The sequence below is a fragment of the Lepeophtheirus salmonis genome, chromosome 3, assembly GCF_016086655.4.
Source record: "Lepeophtheirus salmonis chromosome 3, UVic_Lsal_1.4, whole genome shotgun sequence".
NCBI classification, from domain to species: domain Eukaryota; kingdom Metazoa; phylum Arthropoda; class Copepoda; order Siphonostomatoida; family Caligidae; genus Lepeophtheirus; species Lepeophtheirus salmonis.
The window spans coordinates 25,838,444-25,854,592 of NC_052133.2; the positions used below are offsets into that span (position 1 = coordinate 25,838,444).

At 31.7% G+C, this 16,149-nt stretch overlaps 1 protein-coding gene across 1 annotated transcript in view; it reads right to left on the reverse strand.

Moving 5' to 3' along the window:
• The window catches only part of LOC121114791 (3',5'-cyclic-AMP phosphodiesterase, isoforms N/G), a 308,647-nt gene that overhangs the window by 68,371 nt on the left and 224,127 nt on the right, over positions 1-16,149 (reverse strand). The window contains exon 4 of the mRNA XM_071887232.1: positions 1,319-1,417. Within this exon, the coding sequence (XP_071743333.1) occupies positions 1,319-1,417 (99 nt within the window). The remainder of the gene's footprint in view (positions 1-1,318; positions 1,418-16,149) is intronic.

Here is a 16,149-nt window from a genome sequence, read left to right on the forward strand (position 1 = left end):
ACATGAGACGGATTAAACATTCGTTTCACACGTCTCTCACATATTTAGGACGGGATATCATATTGAGACTGATGCATTCCTATTGTTTTCCTTCTCTTTTCCGAGAAAAGATTGAGAGACAATGAAGACTATATGTACATGCTATGCATGGGATACACTAACAAAGGATGGATCAGCAAAAATAAACAAAATACATACGTCATTATAAAAAACATAGCTAAAAAGACTGGGAAAATAACAATAATAGAAAAGATTTGATACAATACTATTTGACTTATCTTTAATATAGAGTATAGAACAAAAATATTTATAATATACCATTCAATTTTGATATGTTTCTTTGATCAGTTGTACAATTTTTCGTATCAAAGCTTTATCTTCTTATTACTTTAGCGAACAAGATTCGCAACATAATTTATCATTAATAGAGTGATCCCTTTCCCAGCAATGATACTTGCTTTGTTGCGAAAGCTATGACCAAATCTGTATTTTTCTTTAATATTCTATTTAATTAGTGCTCCATCTTCATTTGCTAGGTATTGACATCAGTAAATAAAGACTTATTGCTTTCTGAATTTATAACTAATTTTCCAAGGACATTGTTTTTCCAAAGGTCTTCATAGAAACCCCTTACAAATAAACTATCCTATATATGCATATCGTTTCAGGCTATATGGAATAGCAACACACCTTTATTACATATTTTAAGGAATTCAGCATGATATATTTCATAGTATTCGAAGGATAAGTCGGATCATCTGAAACTTTTTGATGGTTCTTATCTATTTGTCTCTCTTTGAGATTCTTTGGGAGCTAATATGAACATAATCTGTTTTATCATAACACAGATAACATTTTTGAAATCCTGAGGCAATACAACAATAATGTATTCTTACAAAAAGTAATATTTAAAAATAATATATTTTAAGAGTGAAACAGCTCTTAAAAATAAAATATTGAAGCCCACATTCCTTGTTCAGCACATGCAAGGGAGTAAGTATACTAAATCATAGGAAATAAGAAGGGAATTTTATGACGACTAATGTATAACACGCCAGAAAATTATGATCTCTTGTTTAATCCATGCTAATATTAATAAAGGATAAGTATCCCAAATCTTCCAAAAACACATTTGAAAGAAAGATGTATTGATTAATCAAATATATCTAGAAACATACGATTACAAATATCATATCTGTAAATAGACCTTATCAGAGCTTTATTGTTCAACTCTGTAAGCAAATAATTTAGTTACATAAATAAAACGGTATGAATAGCAAAGTAAGTACCTAATATAAAAAAAAAAAAAGATTTTTACCTGTTGGGTACATTGGTGATATGGATATAGTTGGCTCGGATGGATCTAAGGCTTGCCAAAATTTGTGCAAACGGAGTTACAATTAAATCATCACCATGCCTGGAAATAAATAATACATCAATAATAGCAGAATATTAAGGTGCCAATTAAAACACTTTTTCAGAAAAAGAAAAAAAATAAGGGTTCAGATGCGTTTCATTTGATAAAAAAATACAATTTACAAAGTTTAAACAATTTTTATGAATATTTAGAGATAATTCAACGGCCCTAAAGTTTTGAAATTTTACATATTTTAGGGGAAAACGTTATTTTGTTTTAATATCATCCGTATACTTTACATTACAGCTTGTTAATAAAAGAAACAAATTTAGTTAAGTTAAAGTTCTATCAAAGATTTTTATAAATGTTTATGGTAAATCATTTTTACGTATGTAAAAGAACGATAAAAATATTTATATAAAATGAAGCATTTTGGCTTTTTGTCCGTTCATATGCGTATCATAGCCAATGAACGGCTACTTAATCTACAAAAATTTGAAAATTTACTTAGATTAACAAAATAAACACCTCCCAATTTTGATGAACTTAACATTAATGACCTTTTTATTACCTTTTTTTTTTTTTTGAAAAACATCTAGATAGCCAAATTTATAAAATAAATCAAGAAATTGTGTATAATAAAAAATATTGTAATGAAAAACAAGTAGGAGCTAATTTTATAAATAAATGACGTCAGAGGTCATTTGAAACTAAAATTTTATTATTTTTATAAACTGCTCAAAATTAGCAAAATTATATTTTTAGAGAGAAACAACATTTTTTAATCTAAACCCTAAGAATTTAAGATAGCACCACCCATAGAATGCATAATTAATTTAAGAACAATACATAGCATTGACAAACTACGCAGTAAATTGCTAATCTAAACAAATGACAGAAATAATACAATGCAATATTTTTTTTTTTTAAATCTAGTTAAACCTTGTGTTTTGACACTACAAGCTCAATCACTCGTAGGAATATTGGAGCTTGTGTCATGTTCTTATTACTTATTTTTTAAAATTTATTTTATTTATTTGTTTGGTTTCGACTAGTGGCTAAAAAAATATCCATATTTTCGACTCATGATAAAATATAATAAAACATTATGATAAAGTATAATAAACCAATATCATAAAATCTAATTTAATAATATGGTAAAATGAAATGATATAATCTGGTGTGGAATTAAAGTAGATGAGGGTTATTCTTTAAAAACCTCTTAAACCCGTAAAGTGAAGACGTTCTTCTCACCTCTTCGGGGAGACTGTTCCATATCCGTATAGTTCGATTAAAAAAGCTATGTTGGAGGTAACTAGTATTTGCCAATGGGCGAATTAAGTAAAAATCGGAAGTGTTGTACACCTTACTACATACTTTGGGCTTGGTATTACAATTAGTCAGTCCATTCATAACTTTCAAGATCATAACTACATCCTGAAATTTCCTCCTCCTTTCAAACGACAACCGCCCGACTAGATGTAAACCAACCTCTAAGGATATATCACCGCATACCATCTTACTAAAGCGTTTCTGTACAATTTTCAAGAACTCCGATTTCCTTTCTATACATTGGATTCCACAGCTGAGAAGTATAGTTTAAAATAGGCGTAACATATACTTCATAAAGCTTCTTCATCAATTTCATATTTCAGAATTTCATATTAGAAGATGTCAGCACTCCAAGATCACCCACATTATTCATCCCTCCAAGATCAACAGCACCGCCACGAAATATCATAAAGGAGCTCTTTTTAAGACTTACAGGAATTCACCAACGGTCGCTCCTCCTCGGAAATTCTCTGTGATTATGTTTGGCCTCCTCTTCTGAGTGGCATACAAGCTTTGTGTCGTTAGAATTCATATATATTTTGGATCCGAGGTTGTCACACAGGTCTTTATTATAGACCGAGAAGAGGGTAGGTCCAAGGACACTACCATGAGGTACAAAGGATGAGTCTCCTATGCCGTTTATCAGCATTTATAGAAATATTATTTCCATTTGCATGTAAGCACAATATCATGTAATTAATGGGACTGTTTTCCAAGAATGTTTGGGTGGCACATCTTCTTCCGAAGTTCCATTATTTAAAAGATTCAATGAAAATTGCAATCGATTTATATAACAAAGAACGAATACGGAATAGCAGATAAAGAGGTGGCTTTGCTTGTTGACGACATACCGTCATGGCACCATTTACTTTTTTATCGAACATCTCGAAAATATATTTGCAAGGGACGATAATAAAGAATACTTAGAGCTAGTCATATTATTTCTTGGTACTGCTTCTAAGTGAGGAGTAAAATTTATTAAACCTGATACAATGCACCATACCCTTTGGCTATCAAAAGTCATATATTGTCTTAGAATCTGGATGTTAAAATCTGAAGTTAAATTAACTGCCAGATATGAACGATGATTACAAGTAATACAAGTATGGATTTTTATAGTAAGAATATAAATATATAAAAGTTTGGATCAATGCATCTAAGGCCTCAAACGCTCCTTAGAACGAGCTTAATTTAATGAACTCATCAATAAAATACTCAACAACAACTATTACTAATCATATTTCCAAAGCAACATCATGAAATTTTTTCAAACATTTATTGTACTTGTCGAAGGAACTTCTAGGACTAACATTTTTTAGTGGTCGAGTAAGTTTGTCATCAAAAAGGCAGATGCTGAGCTCTTTAAAAGTAAATAATAGAGAGCACCAACAGTTCTATGAAGGAGATGTAGATAAAAATTTGGAAGACTTTGTCCCTGATAAGACAATAAGTTTTATTTTAAAAGCTAATTGACTACATCATTTTAAGTAGGCATTAAACATAATTGGGCCTATCAATGTTATGAATAATCGTGCCGAAAGAGGAGTTGCGCTCATACATGAATATAGTGGCTTTTTAACAAATGCCAAATCACAGTTGCAATTTCTTCTACAAGTAGTTGAAGAAATAGAACATTGTATCCTGTTTCTAAGAAGAAAACTTTAATAAATCTACATTAGATTTTTCTAAATATAATGACTACAAAAAAAAATTATAATGTCTAAATAAATATTATGTTACTCGAAAAAAAACAATGTAAGAATTGCAAATGAATACTTTGGATTTGTTATTAAATATAATACAATATGTTACATTGCAATATTACTTATTAACTTGAATATATATTTCTTGGCCTCAAAGGGCATTGGACGTCCTTTTTCATAAAATTAGATCCTCCCAAAATTTTCATTGCAATATTATTTTATTAGACACAATCTTTTGATTTATTTTATATAACTTGGCTATACAAATGTAAAAGTCATCAAACGTTTGCTTTTTTTTTGTTCATTTTAATATACTAAAATATTTGCAAATTTTTATAAATATCAGTTGCTATTTATTGGCTGTGATACGCAGATGAACAGACAGAAAGGAAAATAATGATTTATTATAAATATTTATGAAAAACTTTTGATAAAAGTATAACTGAACTAAATTTGTTACTTTAACTAACAAGCTCTAATGTGAAGTAGACGGATGATATTAAAACAAAATAACGTTTTTTCCAAAAAAATATATAATTTCGAAACTTTAGGGACGTTGCACTATCTCTAAATATCCATGGAAATTATTCAAACTTTGTAAATCGTATTTCTTTTATCTAAAGGAACACATTTGAACACACATTTGTTTTTACTTTTTCACAAAAAGTGATTTAGTTGGTAGCCTACTGGACATAGTTGTATAAAATATACATAGGAATATATAAATAAACGAATACAAAATATGGCTAATATTTTAAAGAGGCTATAATATGGCAGTTTTTATTTCTACTTTTTTTGAATTTCGATAACGGTTTGGTGGGAAAGTTATCGTATGGGTAGAAAATTTTCATTGTTCTGTAATGACATTTTTAGTATGTATTATATTCCCATTAAAGTTTAAAAAGGCCAAAAATGAATTATTTGTTAGTAAATAAAAATTGAAATAAAGCATTATTCTATATTTTGCACTAAATCATTTTGATAGTCATTTGTCTAACTAATAATTTATACTTTTTTTGAAATAAAGTGATGTGGGGCGTCTGCAGGGCATGGACTGGATGGACTACAGACACCCCCCTCCCCAAATATAATCCTGTGGCTCAAAAATGATAGAATAATTATAGCCCATCTTTTTTTTCTTCGCATATTATTAGAAAGGAAAGATTAAAATATGTATCTTTATATTCAACTCTTTCTTATGTTTTTCAAACTTTTTGCTTCATAAATAAACTATATAATTATTTATTATTAATTTTAGAAAGATGTCTATCAAAATTGTTTTATATAAAACAACGAATAATTTCTTATTTGAATCCTTTTAGTTAAACACTTTCGACCTAAGGTTGACATAATTGCGTAATAAAAGTTTGCATAGGCCTTACCTGATGACAACTTTTCCACATTCATCGGAATCCAAATCGCCTTAATCTACGACATACTTTCATTTATATATACATATAAATGGGACTTTTGGTAATATCCACCTGAACAAAATCAAATTACCAAAGTGATTTACTAGATATTCCGCCTCTTAAGTAGTAGTTAGGGAGATGACAACGGCAACGTGGAAAGCCAAAAGGGAGAACATTCTCGATTCTAATTTTACTATATAATAAATCAAAGCAATAGCTTATATTATGTACAATTAAGTGGGAGGAAATTTGAAATGTTAGGATGGAGTGGTAGAAATTTATGACTTATATCCATAATAAGTCTTTATTGTGCAATTATTTCATCGAAAAATTGCCGGAAATGTAGTTATGCAACTTTAAATGGAGAAAAATGGACATACAATTACATATATTGAGTAAAAATAATGTATTTTCGAAAGCATGCCACAAAGATTTTAGAAAGTTTGGATTTTGCAGGAGAAGTAGTTGACTTTTCTTTACGGAAGAAGACAGAAGGGTGGCTGGCTATGGAAAAAATCTAATATGATTCAACTTCTGTCCATTAATTAATTATTTGAACGAAAAATTTGACTTTTAATGGGCACAACGATTTTACAAAGCTTTTTAATTTGCCAGTAACACTTGGCATACTAAGTTCAAAACAAAAAGAGTAACCCAACGAAGAAATGCAAACGCTTCTTTTAATTATTTTCATATTTAAAGTGCAGTTACATTGGCATGAAATATATAATAGGGTATACGAGGTTTTAAAATACAATGAAAGACAATAATTCAATGCCAAATATCAGGACGATTAAATATATTTTAGAGGTTCCCCAATTCAGTTGATATTTTACTTGTATATCTATTTTTTTTTTTTTTTTTTTTGGTTGTTTTAATGAACTTTTTCATTATAAACAATCATGTTAAGAAATTTCATTCCTGATCATCGACTTGACTTATTATTCTTATACATATAATAACATATTATAATCAAATGGTCCAAGCTTTCTTTTTATTTACAAAAATTATAGAAATAGCTCCGGATTTGCTTGGAACGTTTCCGTATGAATTAAAACTTTTATTATTATCTTAACAAGCGAAATTTTTCATAAATATTAAATTAAATCTATTAAAAAAATAATTATGCTTTAAAAAAATCTAGGACCAAACCCCACTTTTCTAGAGTGCAATAAACCTTGGATGGTAGAGACAGACCCCTTGATTCGTGCTTTCTCAAAATGTATTATTCATGATACCTCTTAATATATATGATGGGCCAATACAAAAGCAATTTCGAACAAAAATTGTATAATTCCAGGTACATTTTTTTCATTCATAAATACGGCCCAATAGTTCATACGTAGGCTGGTATATAGATTTTTGGCCTAGGGTACACTTAGTGTTGCCAGGTGCAATTTGACATTTCCTTTCGTAAGTTAGACATTTTAGTAGCATAATCGTACTCAGAATGTTTTAACGTAGGACCATCATTTATGTTGTTTACAGTGACTTGAAAAAATTAATTTGGCAAAAAAATGGAATTAAGTCGTGAACATTTTTGTGCAATGATTTTAGACAACTTTCGACGTGGATTATCACGGCAAGAGTGCATTGATGAACTTAAATCTTTGTATGGCAATGAAGCACCATCCTATAGCACTGTGAAAGACTGGTTTAATGAATTCAATCGTAGCAGACGCTCGTTCAAAGACGAATTCCGTGAAGGTCGTCCAAAAACGGCCATTGTGCCAGAGAACATTGATGCTGTGCGTGAAATGATAATGCAAATTCTTCATGTGACATACCGTGAGATAGAAGCATCCTTGAGAATTTCTTCCACCAGCATACATTCGATATTGCATTAAAAAAGGTTTTTTTCGTTGGATCCTGCTCAATTTGACAATCGCTTAAATGAAGGTTCGTGTCGATTGATGCAAAGAAATGTTGAAAAAATACACTCGCAGTGCTTCAAACTACGTTTATGAGATCGTCATAGGTGAAAAATCATGGATCTATGCATATGAGCCCGAAACAAAACAACAATCAACCTTGTGGGTCTTCGAAGACGAGCCAAATCTAACGAATGTTGTCCATAGAAGAAGCACTTCGAAGCAAATGGTCACCTGTTTCTTTAGCAAAACTGGTCATGTGGCGACTGTTCCACTTGAGCATCGTAGGACGTTCAATTCTGAGGGGTACATCACAATTTGTTTGCCTGAAGTGTTCAGAGAAATTCGAAAAACGAACAACAGAAGACGAATCATTGTTCACCATGCCAGTGTAAGCTCTCACACATTGGCTCAAACCAGTGCCTTTTTCAACGGCCAAAACGTCAAATTGATAGATAATCCGCAGTACAGCTCCGAATTGGCACACAATCATTTCTTTTTATTCCCGCACATCAAGAAAAAATGCATGGTCACCGATTTTCGTCGCCAGAAGATGCTTTTGAAGCATTTAAAAAACATGTTTTGGAGGTATCTCAATTGGAGTGGAAAAAGAGCTCGACAAATGGTTTGAGCGCATGTAAAAGTGTATAAATCATGCTAGAGAATACTTTGAAAAACAATACAAATATTTTTGAGCATAAATGATTAAACTCTTAAGGATCGTAAAGTTTAATGTCTTTTTTTCATTGGGATTTTTAGTAAATGGCTTCTGATTTTTTCAAAACATACAAAATATTTCTATCTTATAGAGAGAATCAGCTCAGTTCACAACGTCTTGTAGGCCTTGTAAAATGGAGCCCAGTCTGCTAGAAACAAGAACTCAACACCATTGCCCTCAGCTTTCATCTAAGGTATCACTTGGTCAGACAGGAGTTCAACTGTCGGCATCCACCCTCCCTTTGGCTCAAAGAAGATGGGAGGCAAAACACTTCCATTGCTCCCAATGATGCTCACCGAAAACTAGGCATTAAATACGTTGGGGACATTAGTTCTCTCTGTGACTAACCCTTTATAGTTCTGGATTATTTGTGGAATCGGTCAAGAGCCCATTGTTTCTCATCCGAATCAAAGATTCGCGGACAACTTTGATTTCACTCAAGACGGAGCTCCATGTCATCTCACCGCTAAGACCCAGACCTTCCTGAGAGATTACTCTCTGGACTTTTGGGACCTCAAATTCTGACCAATCTCCTCTCCAGACATAAATCCCTTGGACAACTCTATCTAGACTCGTCTCGAGAAGAGGGTGTGTATCACTCCTCACAGGAGTGTCGAGTATCTAGAGGCTTCCATCAAGAAGGAGTGGACCAACTCGAGTCTGACTACATAGTCAAGGTCTACCAGGGATTTAGGCTTCATATTGAGGCAATTATTAGAGCTTAGGGTTCACATATGCAATAAAACTTGTGCCGACCACTATTTTCAGATGATTTTGTAAAATAAATGTCATCATAAAACCTCTTGTTAAAATTATACTTCTGAAAAATTTGAAAAAAATAAAATGTGTACCACTACATAAGATCAATCCTGTTTTTATACATACATATTTATGTGTTTGTGCTTATAAAATATGCTATATGAATAGGTTCAACAGACAATATATAGAATTAGCTAAGGTATAATTAAATAATTATATCAAAGTCTCTACGTAAATAGAATTGCAAATGTGTGAATATAATTGCTCAATAAAATATTCCTTTTGTCCATTTGTTGATCAATTACTCAGCTCTACTAGACTTGACAAGGTGCATTTTTTATCACTTTAATGAATGAGACATAAGGAAGTTTTATTCAATAAATCACAACACAGCTTCGGAATTAATTATACACAGGTCAATCACTCGGATTTTTTTGGGTTCCTTGTTATTAACTTTTCCGACTCAAATATGAAATTAGTTTATTTTTTAAATGGGCCAGTTTTACGGTGAGACGGACTTGGGGCATAGATAAATGTACTGGCTTCTTTCAATTGTAGGAAATAAATATTTTCGAGCGGGTTTTCTTGATAAATACTAAAGTTATATTTATCGATTTACGTTTTTTTAGAAAATAACAAGCCTTCTTATGGCCTTTTTTAATAAATTAGAAAATAATATATATTTTTATTATGACATTTCTTTCCTCTTTTATTCCTCTATACGAGTGTCATATGAAAAGTCCATACAAAAATAAAAACTACTTAATTGTTTGGGGGGAAACTTTTTATTTTTCAATATAGTCTAGGTTTATACACTTCGTCCACCGCTGCCTTAGTTTGCATATCCCTTCCGAACAGTAGGATTTGTCCAAGTCTGAAAAATAGCCATTCGTTTCTGTAATCACCTCTTTATTTGTTTAGTATCTTTTTTCCCCCAGCCATTTCTTAAAATTGGGGAACAAATAAAAGGCCAAGGGATCCACGTCTGGAGAATAGGGGGATGTGAAACGAGGTGGAATCCTATTTTAATTAATTTTGCTACTACAGCTGCTAAAGTGTGAGCTGGTGCATCGTCGTGATAGAAAATGACTTTTTGTGGGCCAATCATCGGCGTTTTTAATACAGCTCGATTTTTAAACGGTCCAATAGCATGAATAATATGCACTTGTAATAGTTCCATCATAATATGATAAATTTTATCAATAATTTCTGGAGTAGTGACCTCTACACGACATCCAGACGTTCAGCGTCACTTGTGCTCATATGGTCATTCCGAAAATTTTGAAACTACTTTTAAACTGTTCTTATCGAAGGTGCAGAGTCCCCATAATATTTATCAAGCTTTTTTAAAAGTTTCCTGAGGCGTTTTGTCTTTCATAAACTAAACCTTAATCAACAGACGAAATTATTTTTCGTCCATTTTTTGAAAATCACTTGCCAATAAAAAAACCTTTGTCATTAAAGATTAAGAAAAATGGTGATTCAAATGTGACTGAAAAATATATAAGGACTTAAAGGTTTACTGTCCATAGATAATTTACATCTATTTTGTCTAGCTTTATTATCTACGAGCGGTAGTAGTCGGGATTGTCCTTAGTTTTTAGGCGTCTACAAACATACAAATTTTACTTTAATATTATTTAAGATGACACCCCATTAAATCCTTGGTGTTATCCTCCGTTTAAAAAAAAAGAAAAAGAGAAGAAATTAACCTAATAAAGGTGATGGCACTAATTTCAATCACTGGAGGTTCATCACAGCTTTAAATTAAGCTTACAGAATATTGTCTGGTATTTTAGCTAATCAAATTGAACCCATTTTAAACCAAAATATTAAAGATGAACAAACAAGGTTTCCTGAGATATACAAAAATTACGGATATATCACGAAATATAGCTACAGCAATTGAATCTTTTAATAGGAGTGGCAAGTTTGGTGCATTGATTGCATTTGATTTTTGCAAAGCATTTGAATCTGTACGTCTCTGCCACATTATGAGATCTGGTAAAAGGTTACCCCCCCGAACGTTTTTTTATTCATATCAGAGCTTTACTCGCAAACGACTCTTTCTGTAATTTCGTTGTATGGTAGAATGAGTGAACCTATTCTATTAAGAAAGAGCTGTAGACAAGGATGTCCAGTCACCCCTTGCTATTTATATCTGCCATCGATGAAATTTCGAAAAAAGTATTTGGGATTTGGTGTCTCTTTTTTGTGGTACTCCACACCTAATTGACCTATATGTTGATGATGTAACGTTAATCATTGAATCTAATTTGGAGATTCAACTTGGGTATAGGATCAAAGTTCTTTTGACTTTTTTTTAACAAATTTAAGGTCAATTCAGGATTAGAAATGAATTTAACGAAAACCGCCATCGTTCTCCTTGGATTTTGGAGGCCCGATAGTTATAAAATAATCGAAGCTTGTAGAGTTGTACCGAAGATGAACATCTTAGGCATCGAATGGACAACCGATGGAGCTATCAAGAGGTAATTGGATACGATTAAATATGATGGTAAACAAACAGATCCAAAAATGGCGTCATTTATCTCTACAAAAACGCATTGACTTATATAATAGATAATTGTTCCTCTTGTATTATACAGAGCTACCTCCATTCCTTCTCTAGCAGAATCTGCAATGATGCAAAAAGATCAATGGTTTAAGGGTCTCTTCCATAAAAATTATATTCCTGCTTTAAAGCGTCCAAAGTATAAATAAGGCGGTGGGCTTTGCCAATTATCTAGTATAATTCCAAAATGTTACGAAAAGGTTGTGAAGGAATTAGGTGTATATCCGTTGAGAGACTGGAAGGTGAATTTCACGTTCTTTAAATATTTTGAATGGATCCAAACCTTTAAATAATCGGGATTTGGAAGTTTTTCGCCACTTCTAGCGTCTATTCAGAGAATTTTATGGAAAGGAAGGCCTACTTATCATTCAGATACAACAATTGATATAATTCGAGAAAATAGGACAAAAATTACTTTTGTTAATAAGTTTGGGAATCTGTTTTTACTCTGCTCTCCATCATGAAATTTTAAGTTATCATGACTTAAGCCGGGAATCTATCTTTAGGCATAGGAGATTCCGTCTTCCTCTTGACAAGTCTCTTAAATATTTTACTCCTTCGAAACTATGGTTTTTAAAAATAAGCTTTTGCCAAAATTCCTCAGTGGAAGTGAAGCTTGTGTCAATTAAATATATGATACTGCTCAAATCTTCCTCTTTCATGGGAAGAAAGAATTCACCGATCAATTTCTGGAATTTCAGACAGGACCAAATTTACGGCACAATTTCAAATTTCCACTGACAATATCAAATTTTCTTATATGAGCAAAGACTGTGTTTTTTTGTTCAACTCTACTCTACACGCTTTTGCTGATTGCCCAATATTGAGAGTAGTCAAATATTTTATCCAATTCAACGTTTGTGTGACAGAAGATATTACTTCTAACTTAATAAAGGCAAATATATTATTTGGAGCTTATAAGAAAAATAAAAATACTTTTCCTGTTCACAAAGCCGTGGAGTTTGCTTAATTCAATATTAAACCATTGATTGCTAAAAAAAATTAACTATTAACCCTACATTACATGTGAAAGAATTAAGAGATATAATGATAAGCGCAGCTACTCGATATTCAGCTCTTCCTATCAAAATCCCTCTGTCATGATCTTCGTCGTGGGCATGGGACGGAAATATCATCAAATTTGTTCCTTCGAGGTCCGTGCAATATTATAATCTCATCAAGTCAATGATAAGAAAACATCGTCGTTTTTATTAACCTTAGCTGATGTTTAGAATTTTTTTTAAAATAATATATCAGGTTATTTTACTTCAAGACATTAAATATGAACTATAATGTTCATTTATGTTTTTTTAAACGTAATTGTCCTGTGGTTTTTTATTTACATGATTTACTTTTATCTTTATGTGTATTCATTAATTAAGCTGTTTGTATTGTAGAATATAAATAAATTATTTTAACCAGAAAAAAAAATTAAATTAACAGATTAAGAAAAAAAAAATGATTTGATGAGTCAGAGGGAGTACTTTAGCTCGTTCCTAAACCTCACGTTGAATTCCTTTTTTTTAAAGTTTGAAATAAAGTAATTCCCATTTTTTCTTTATTAATATGAGTTCAACTAAAGGCCTGCCTGATTTCATTCATTTTATACAATACTCCCTGTTATTATACTAATTTTTTTTCTCTATAATTATTGTTTTATTATATACATCAGGGATCACTATATACAATACACATTTTTACTCACTTGATGGCTCTTAAGTTTAATTAATGTTATTTTTTAGCACTTTCTTTTGCAAAAGAAAAGATGTTTCACTCCATTCAGTCGAATAGTATCAACTAACTAAATAATCAAATTGTATCTTATGGTCACATAATGAAATTCCCTAATTTCATTAATGGAACATCCTTTTAGATTGAAGGAAGCAAGAGTTATCATTATTATAAATACTCAAGAGTGCAACTTTATTTTATTAATATAGAAGATGTCTCCGTATTTTGAAAATTTGAACTTATTATAAATACTAGTCATGGGACGATTCCAAAAAAACACATCCCGATGCCGACTTTATTAAAAAATCCTGTGGCCGATTCTTAAATATTTCAAATAATAGGTAAAAAATAATATCTGGAACATGATTTTTTTTTTCTTCAAATTATCTAGCCATTTATTTTTCTAAACATAATATTGAATCACAAGAGTCGATAAATTTTTTTAATACGATTAAGAATACTTAAAAATAAAATAAAACATAAATAAAAACAATCATTAACATTCAATATATAAATAATTATTTATCCCTCCCTTGTTGGAACTTGAATTGATTAAAATATTCAAGGACCTGGACTTGTGTGCAAATACTTGACTCAACTATTACTTGGACTATATAAACTTTTCCCACCTCTGGTAAACATAAGTAATTTTGGAGAATTACTGATATTCTAAAATTGGCTCATATATGTTAATAGCCATAGTTGACCTGACATTTTGTTTGTACACATATTTATAATTAAAAAAAACGTAGGTAACGTATGATACATAGTTAATTGACTAAATCGTTGCATATTAAATACGATTTGACAATTGGAGAATAGGGGCATTTTTTTTCTTGAATGACCCAAATTCTCATGTCCATATAATATTGAACAGTGAAACACACAATAAAAAGTATAATTGGACATTTATGTATATCTCAAAACATTTTGACATATTTACATTTTAAATAACATGTTTACTGCCCATTATGTTGATAGAATGGACAATTTAGGCTCTATTTTTAACATATATTCACACTCATTATACTAACATATATCTATATAAGTACATATAACATAAGAGGTGGAAAACAAGAATGTAAAATATTACAATTCAATTTCTTGACGTTGTAAGTGACAGATTTTAAAAAGTCCAGTGCTCCATAGTATGTATCTGCATAAGAAATATCAACTGCTGATATAAAACATTTAGTATTTTTTAATGGAGGTAATAATAATGGCATCAGAGTCGTACACAAGACTCAAAGTCACAACTTTAATTTGGTCGAGTCACACTCCTCTGAGATTTGAAAGCTCAGTGGAGTGGCCAGAAAGACAGTTTATTATGTTTTAACAACTACTCTGATCGGGTTACTGTAATCTTCTAGCACACAGTCAAAATTACCCAATTATTTTTGGCTACAAATATCAATTAATGGGAGAAATAAAAGTGGCTACTACCCAATAGCCCAGATGTTAATCCTCTTCATTATTCTTTCTGCCTGTATGTTGAGATTAAAGCATGTAGATAACGTCATGGAAATGTGAAGTCAATAAAGGCAGATTAAAATATGGGATAAATTGTCATCACGTATGAGTTCCGCCAAGGAACGAATTATACTCGTATATGTATTATTTTATATCTAGAGTATTATAATTTGAATATCATCTAAAGGAAATAAGTAGATAGGTTAACTTTTTATAAGACCATAAGTGCCAATTAGAGTTGAATATCATTACTCGTCTTGGAATTGCCAATCGTATTTATTTAAGAAAGACAACAAATTTGACGTCATATGTTGCCCTTTTTGTCAGTTGATACCTTCGCTGAATCGTACCCGAATCTTGTCGACTCTAAGCTGATAGTATTGGATGTAGTTTTGTATAAATTCTTAATATTTTTGTAACATACAGGGAGCGGGGATCAAATTATCGCCTACTTTAAACCTTGATAACTTGAAGACGACATTATCAAATAAAAAACTGGTTACCAAATAGCAAAGCTATTCTCGTCAGCTGACGATACGCAGTTCAGTAAGCATCATGCCGTCATCATATGAGGAGATAAAGAGCTATAAGTGGAATGAAGAGCTTTCGAGGTCCGCGGTAGTCATGGCATTGGTTAATAATGGAGGTGAAATCTCCAATTCAACGATTGCTTCAACCTTAGGAGTGAATTTACGGACTGTTCAGCGCATCCGTAAGAAGTTAGAGGACACCTGGGATGTTGATGCCACCATAAAGAGGGCACCCAAGGAGGAGGGCGCAGACAGGAAGGTCAGGGACACCGACTTTGTCGACAAGGTGCAGAAGATGGTTGAGGATGACCCTACCAGGTCCATGAAGGCCGGAGACAGGCCCTGGGTGTGGCAACAGGACTCAGCACCCTGCCATGTGTCCAAAATCTCCATGCAGTGGTTAACCGAGAATTGAGGCCGTTAATGATGCCGATGGTGATTATATCAAATGAATGGCTACTCTATACCTATATGCTCGTCATAGTTTTGATTTTCAATAAAAAAGTTAAAAAATGTATATTTTGTGTTGTTTTTTGTAGAAAAATATTTGGGCGACAATTTGATCCCCGCTCCCTTTATATCTTAGGAAAAATATAAAACACTCAAGAATAATAGGCAAACTCTGTATTTTTAGTTTCCACCCAGTATATTTGCTGTACTGAGAGAAATTATTTTTTAAATTATTAAAACT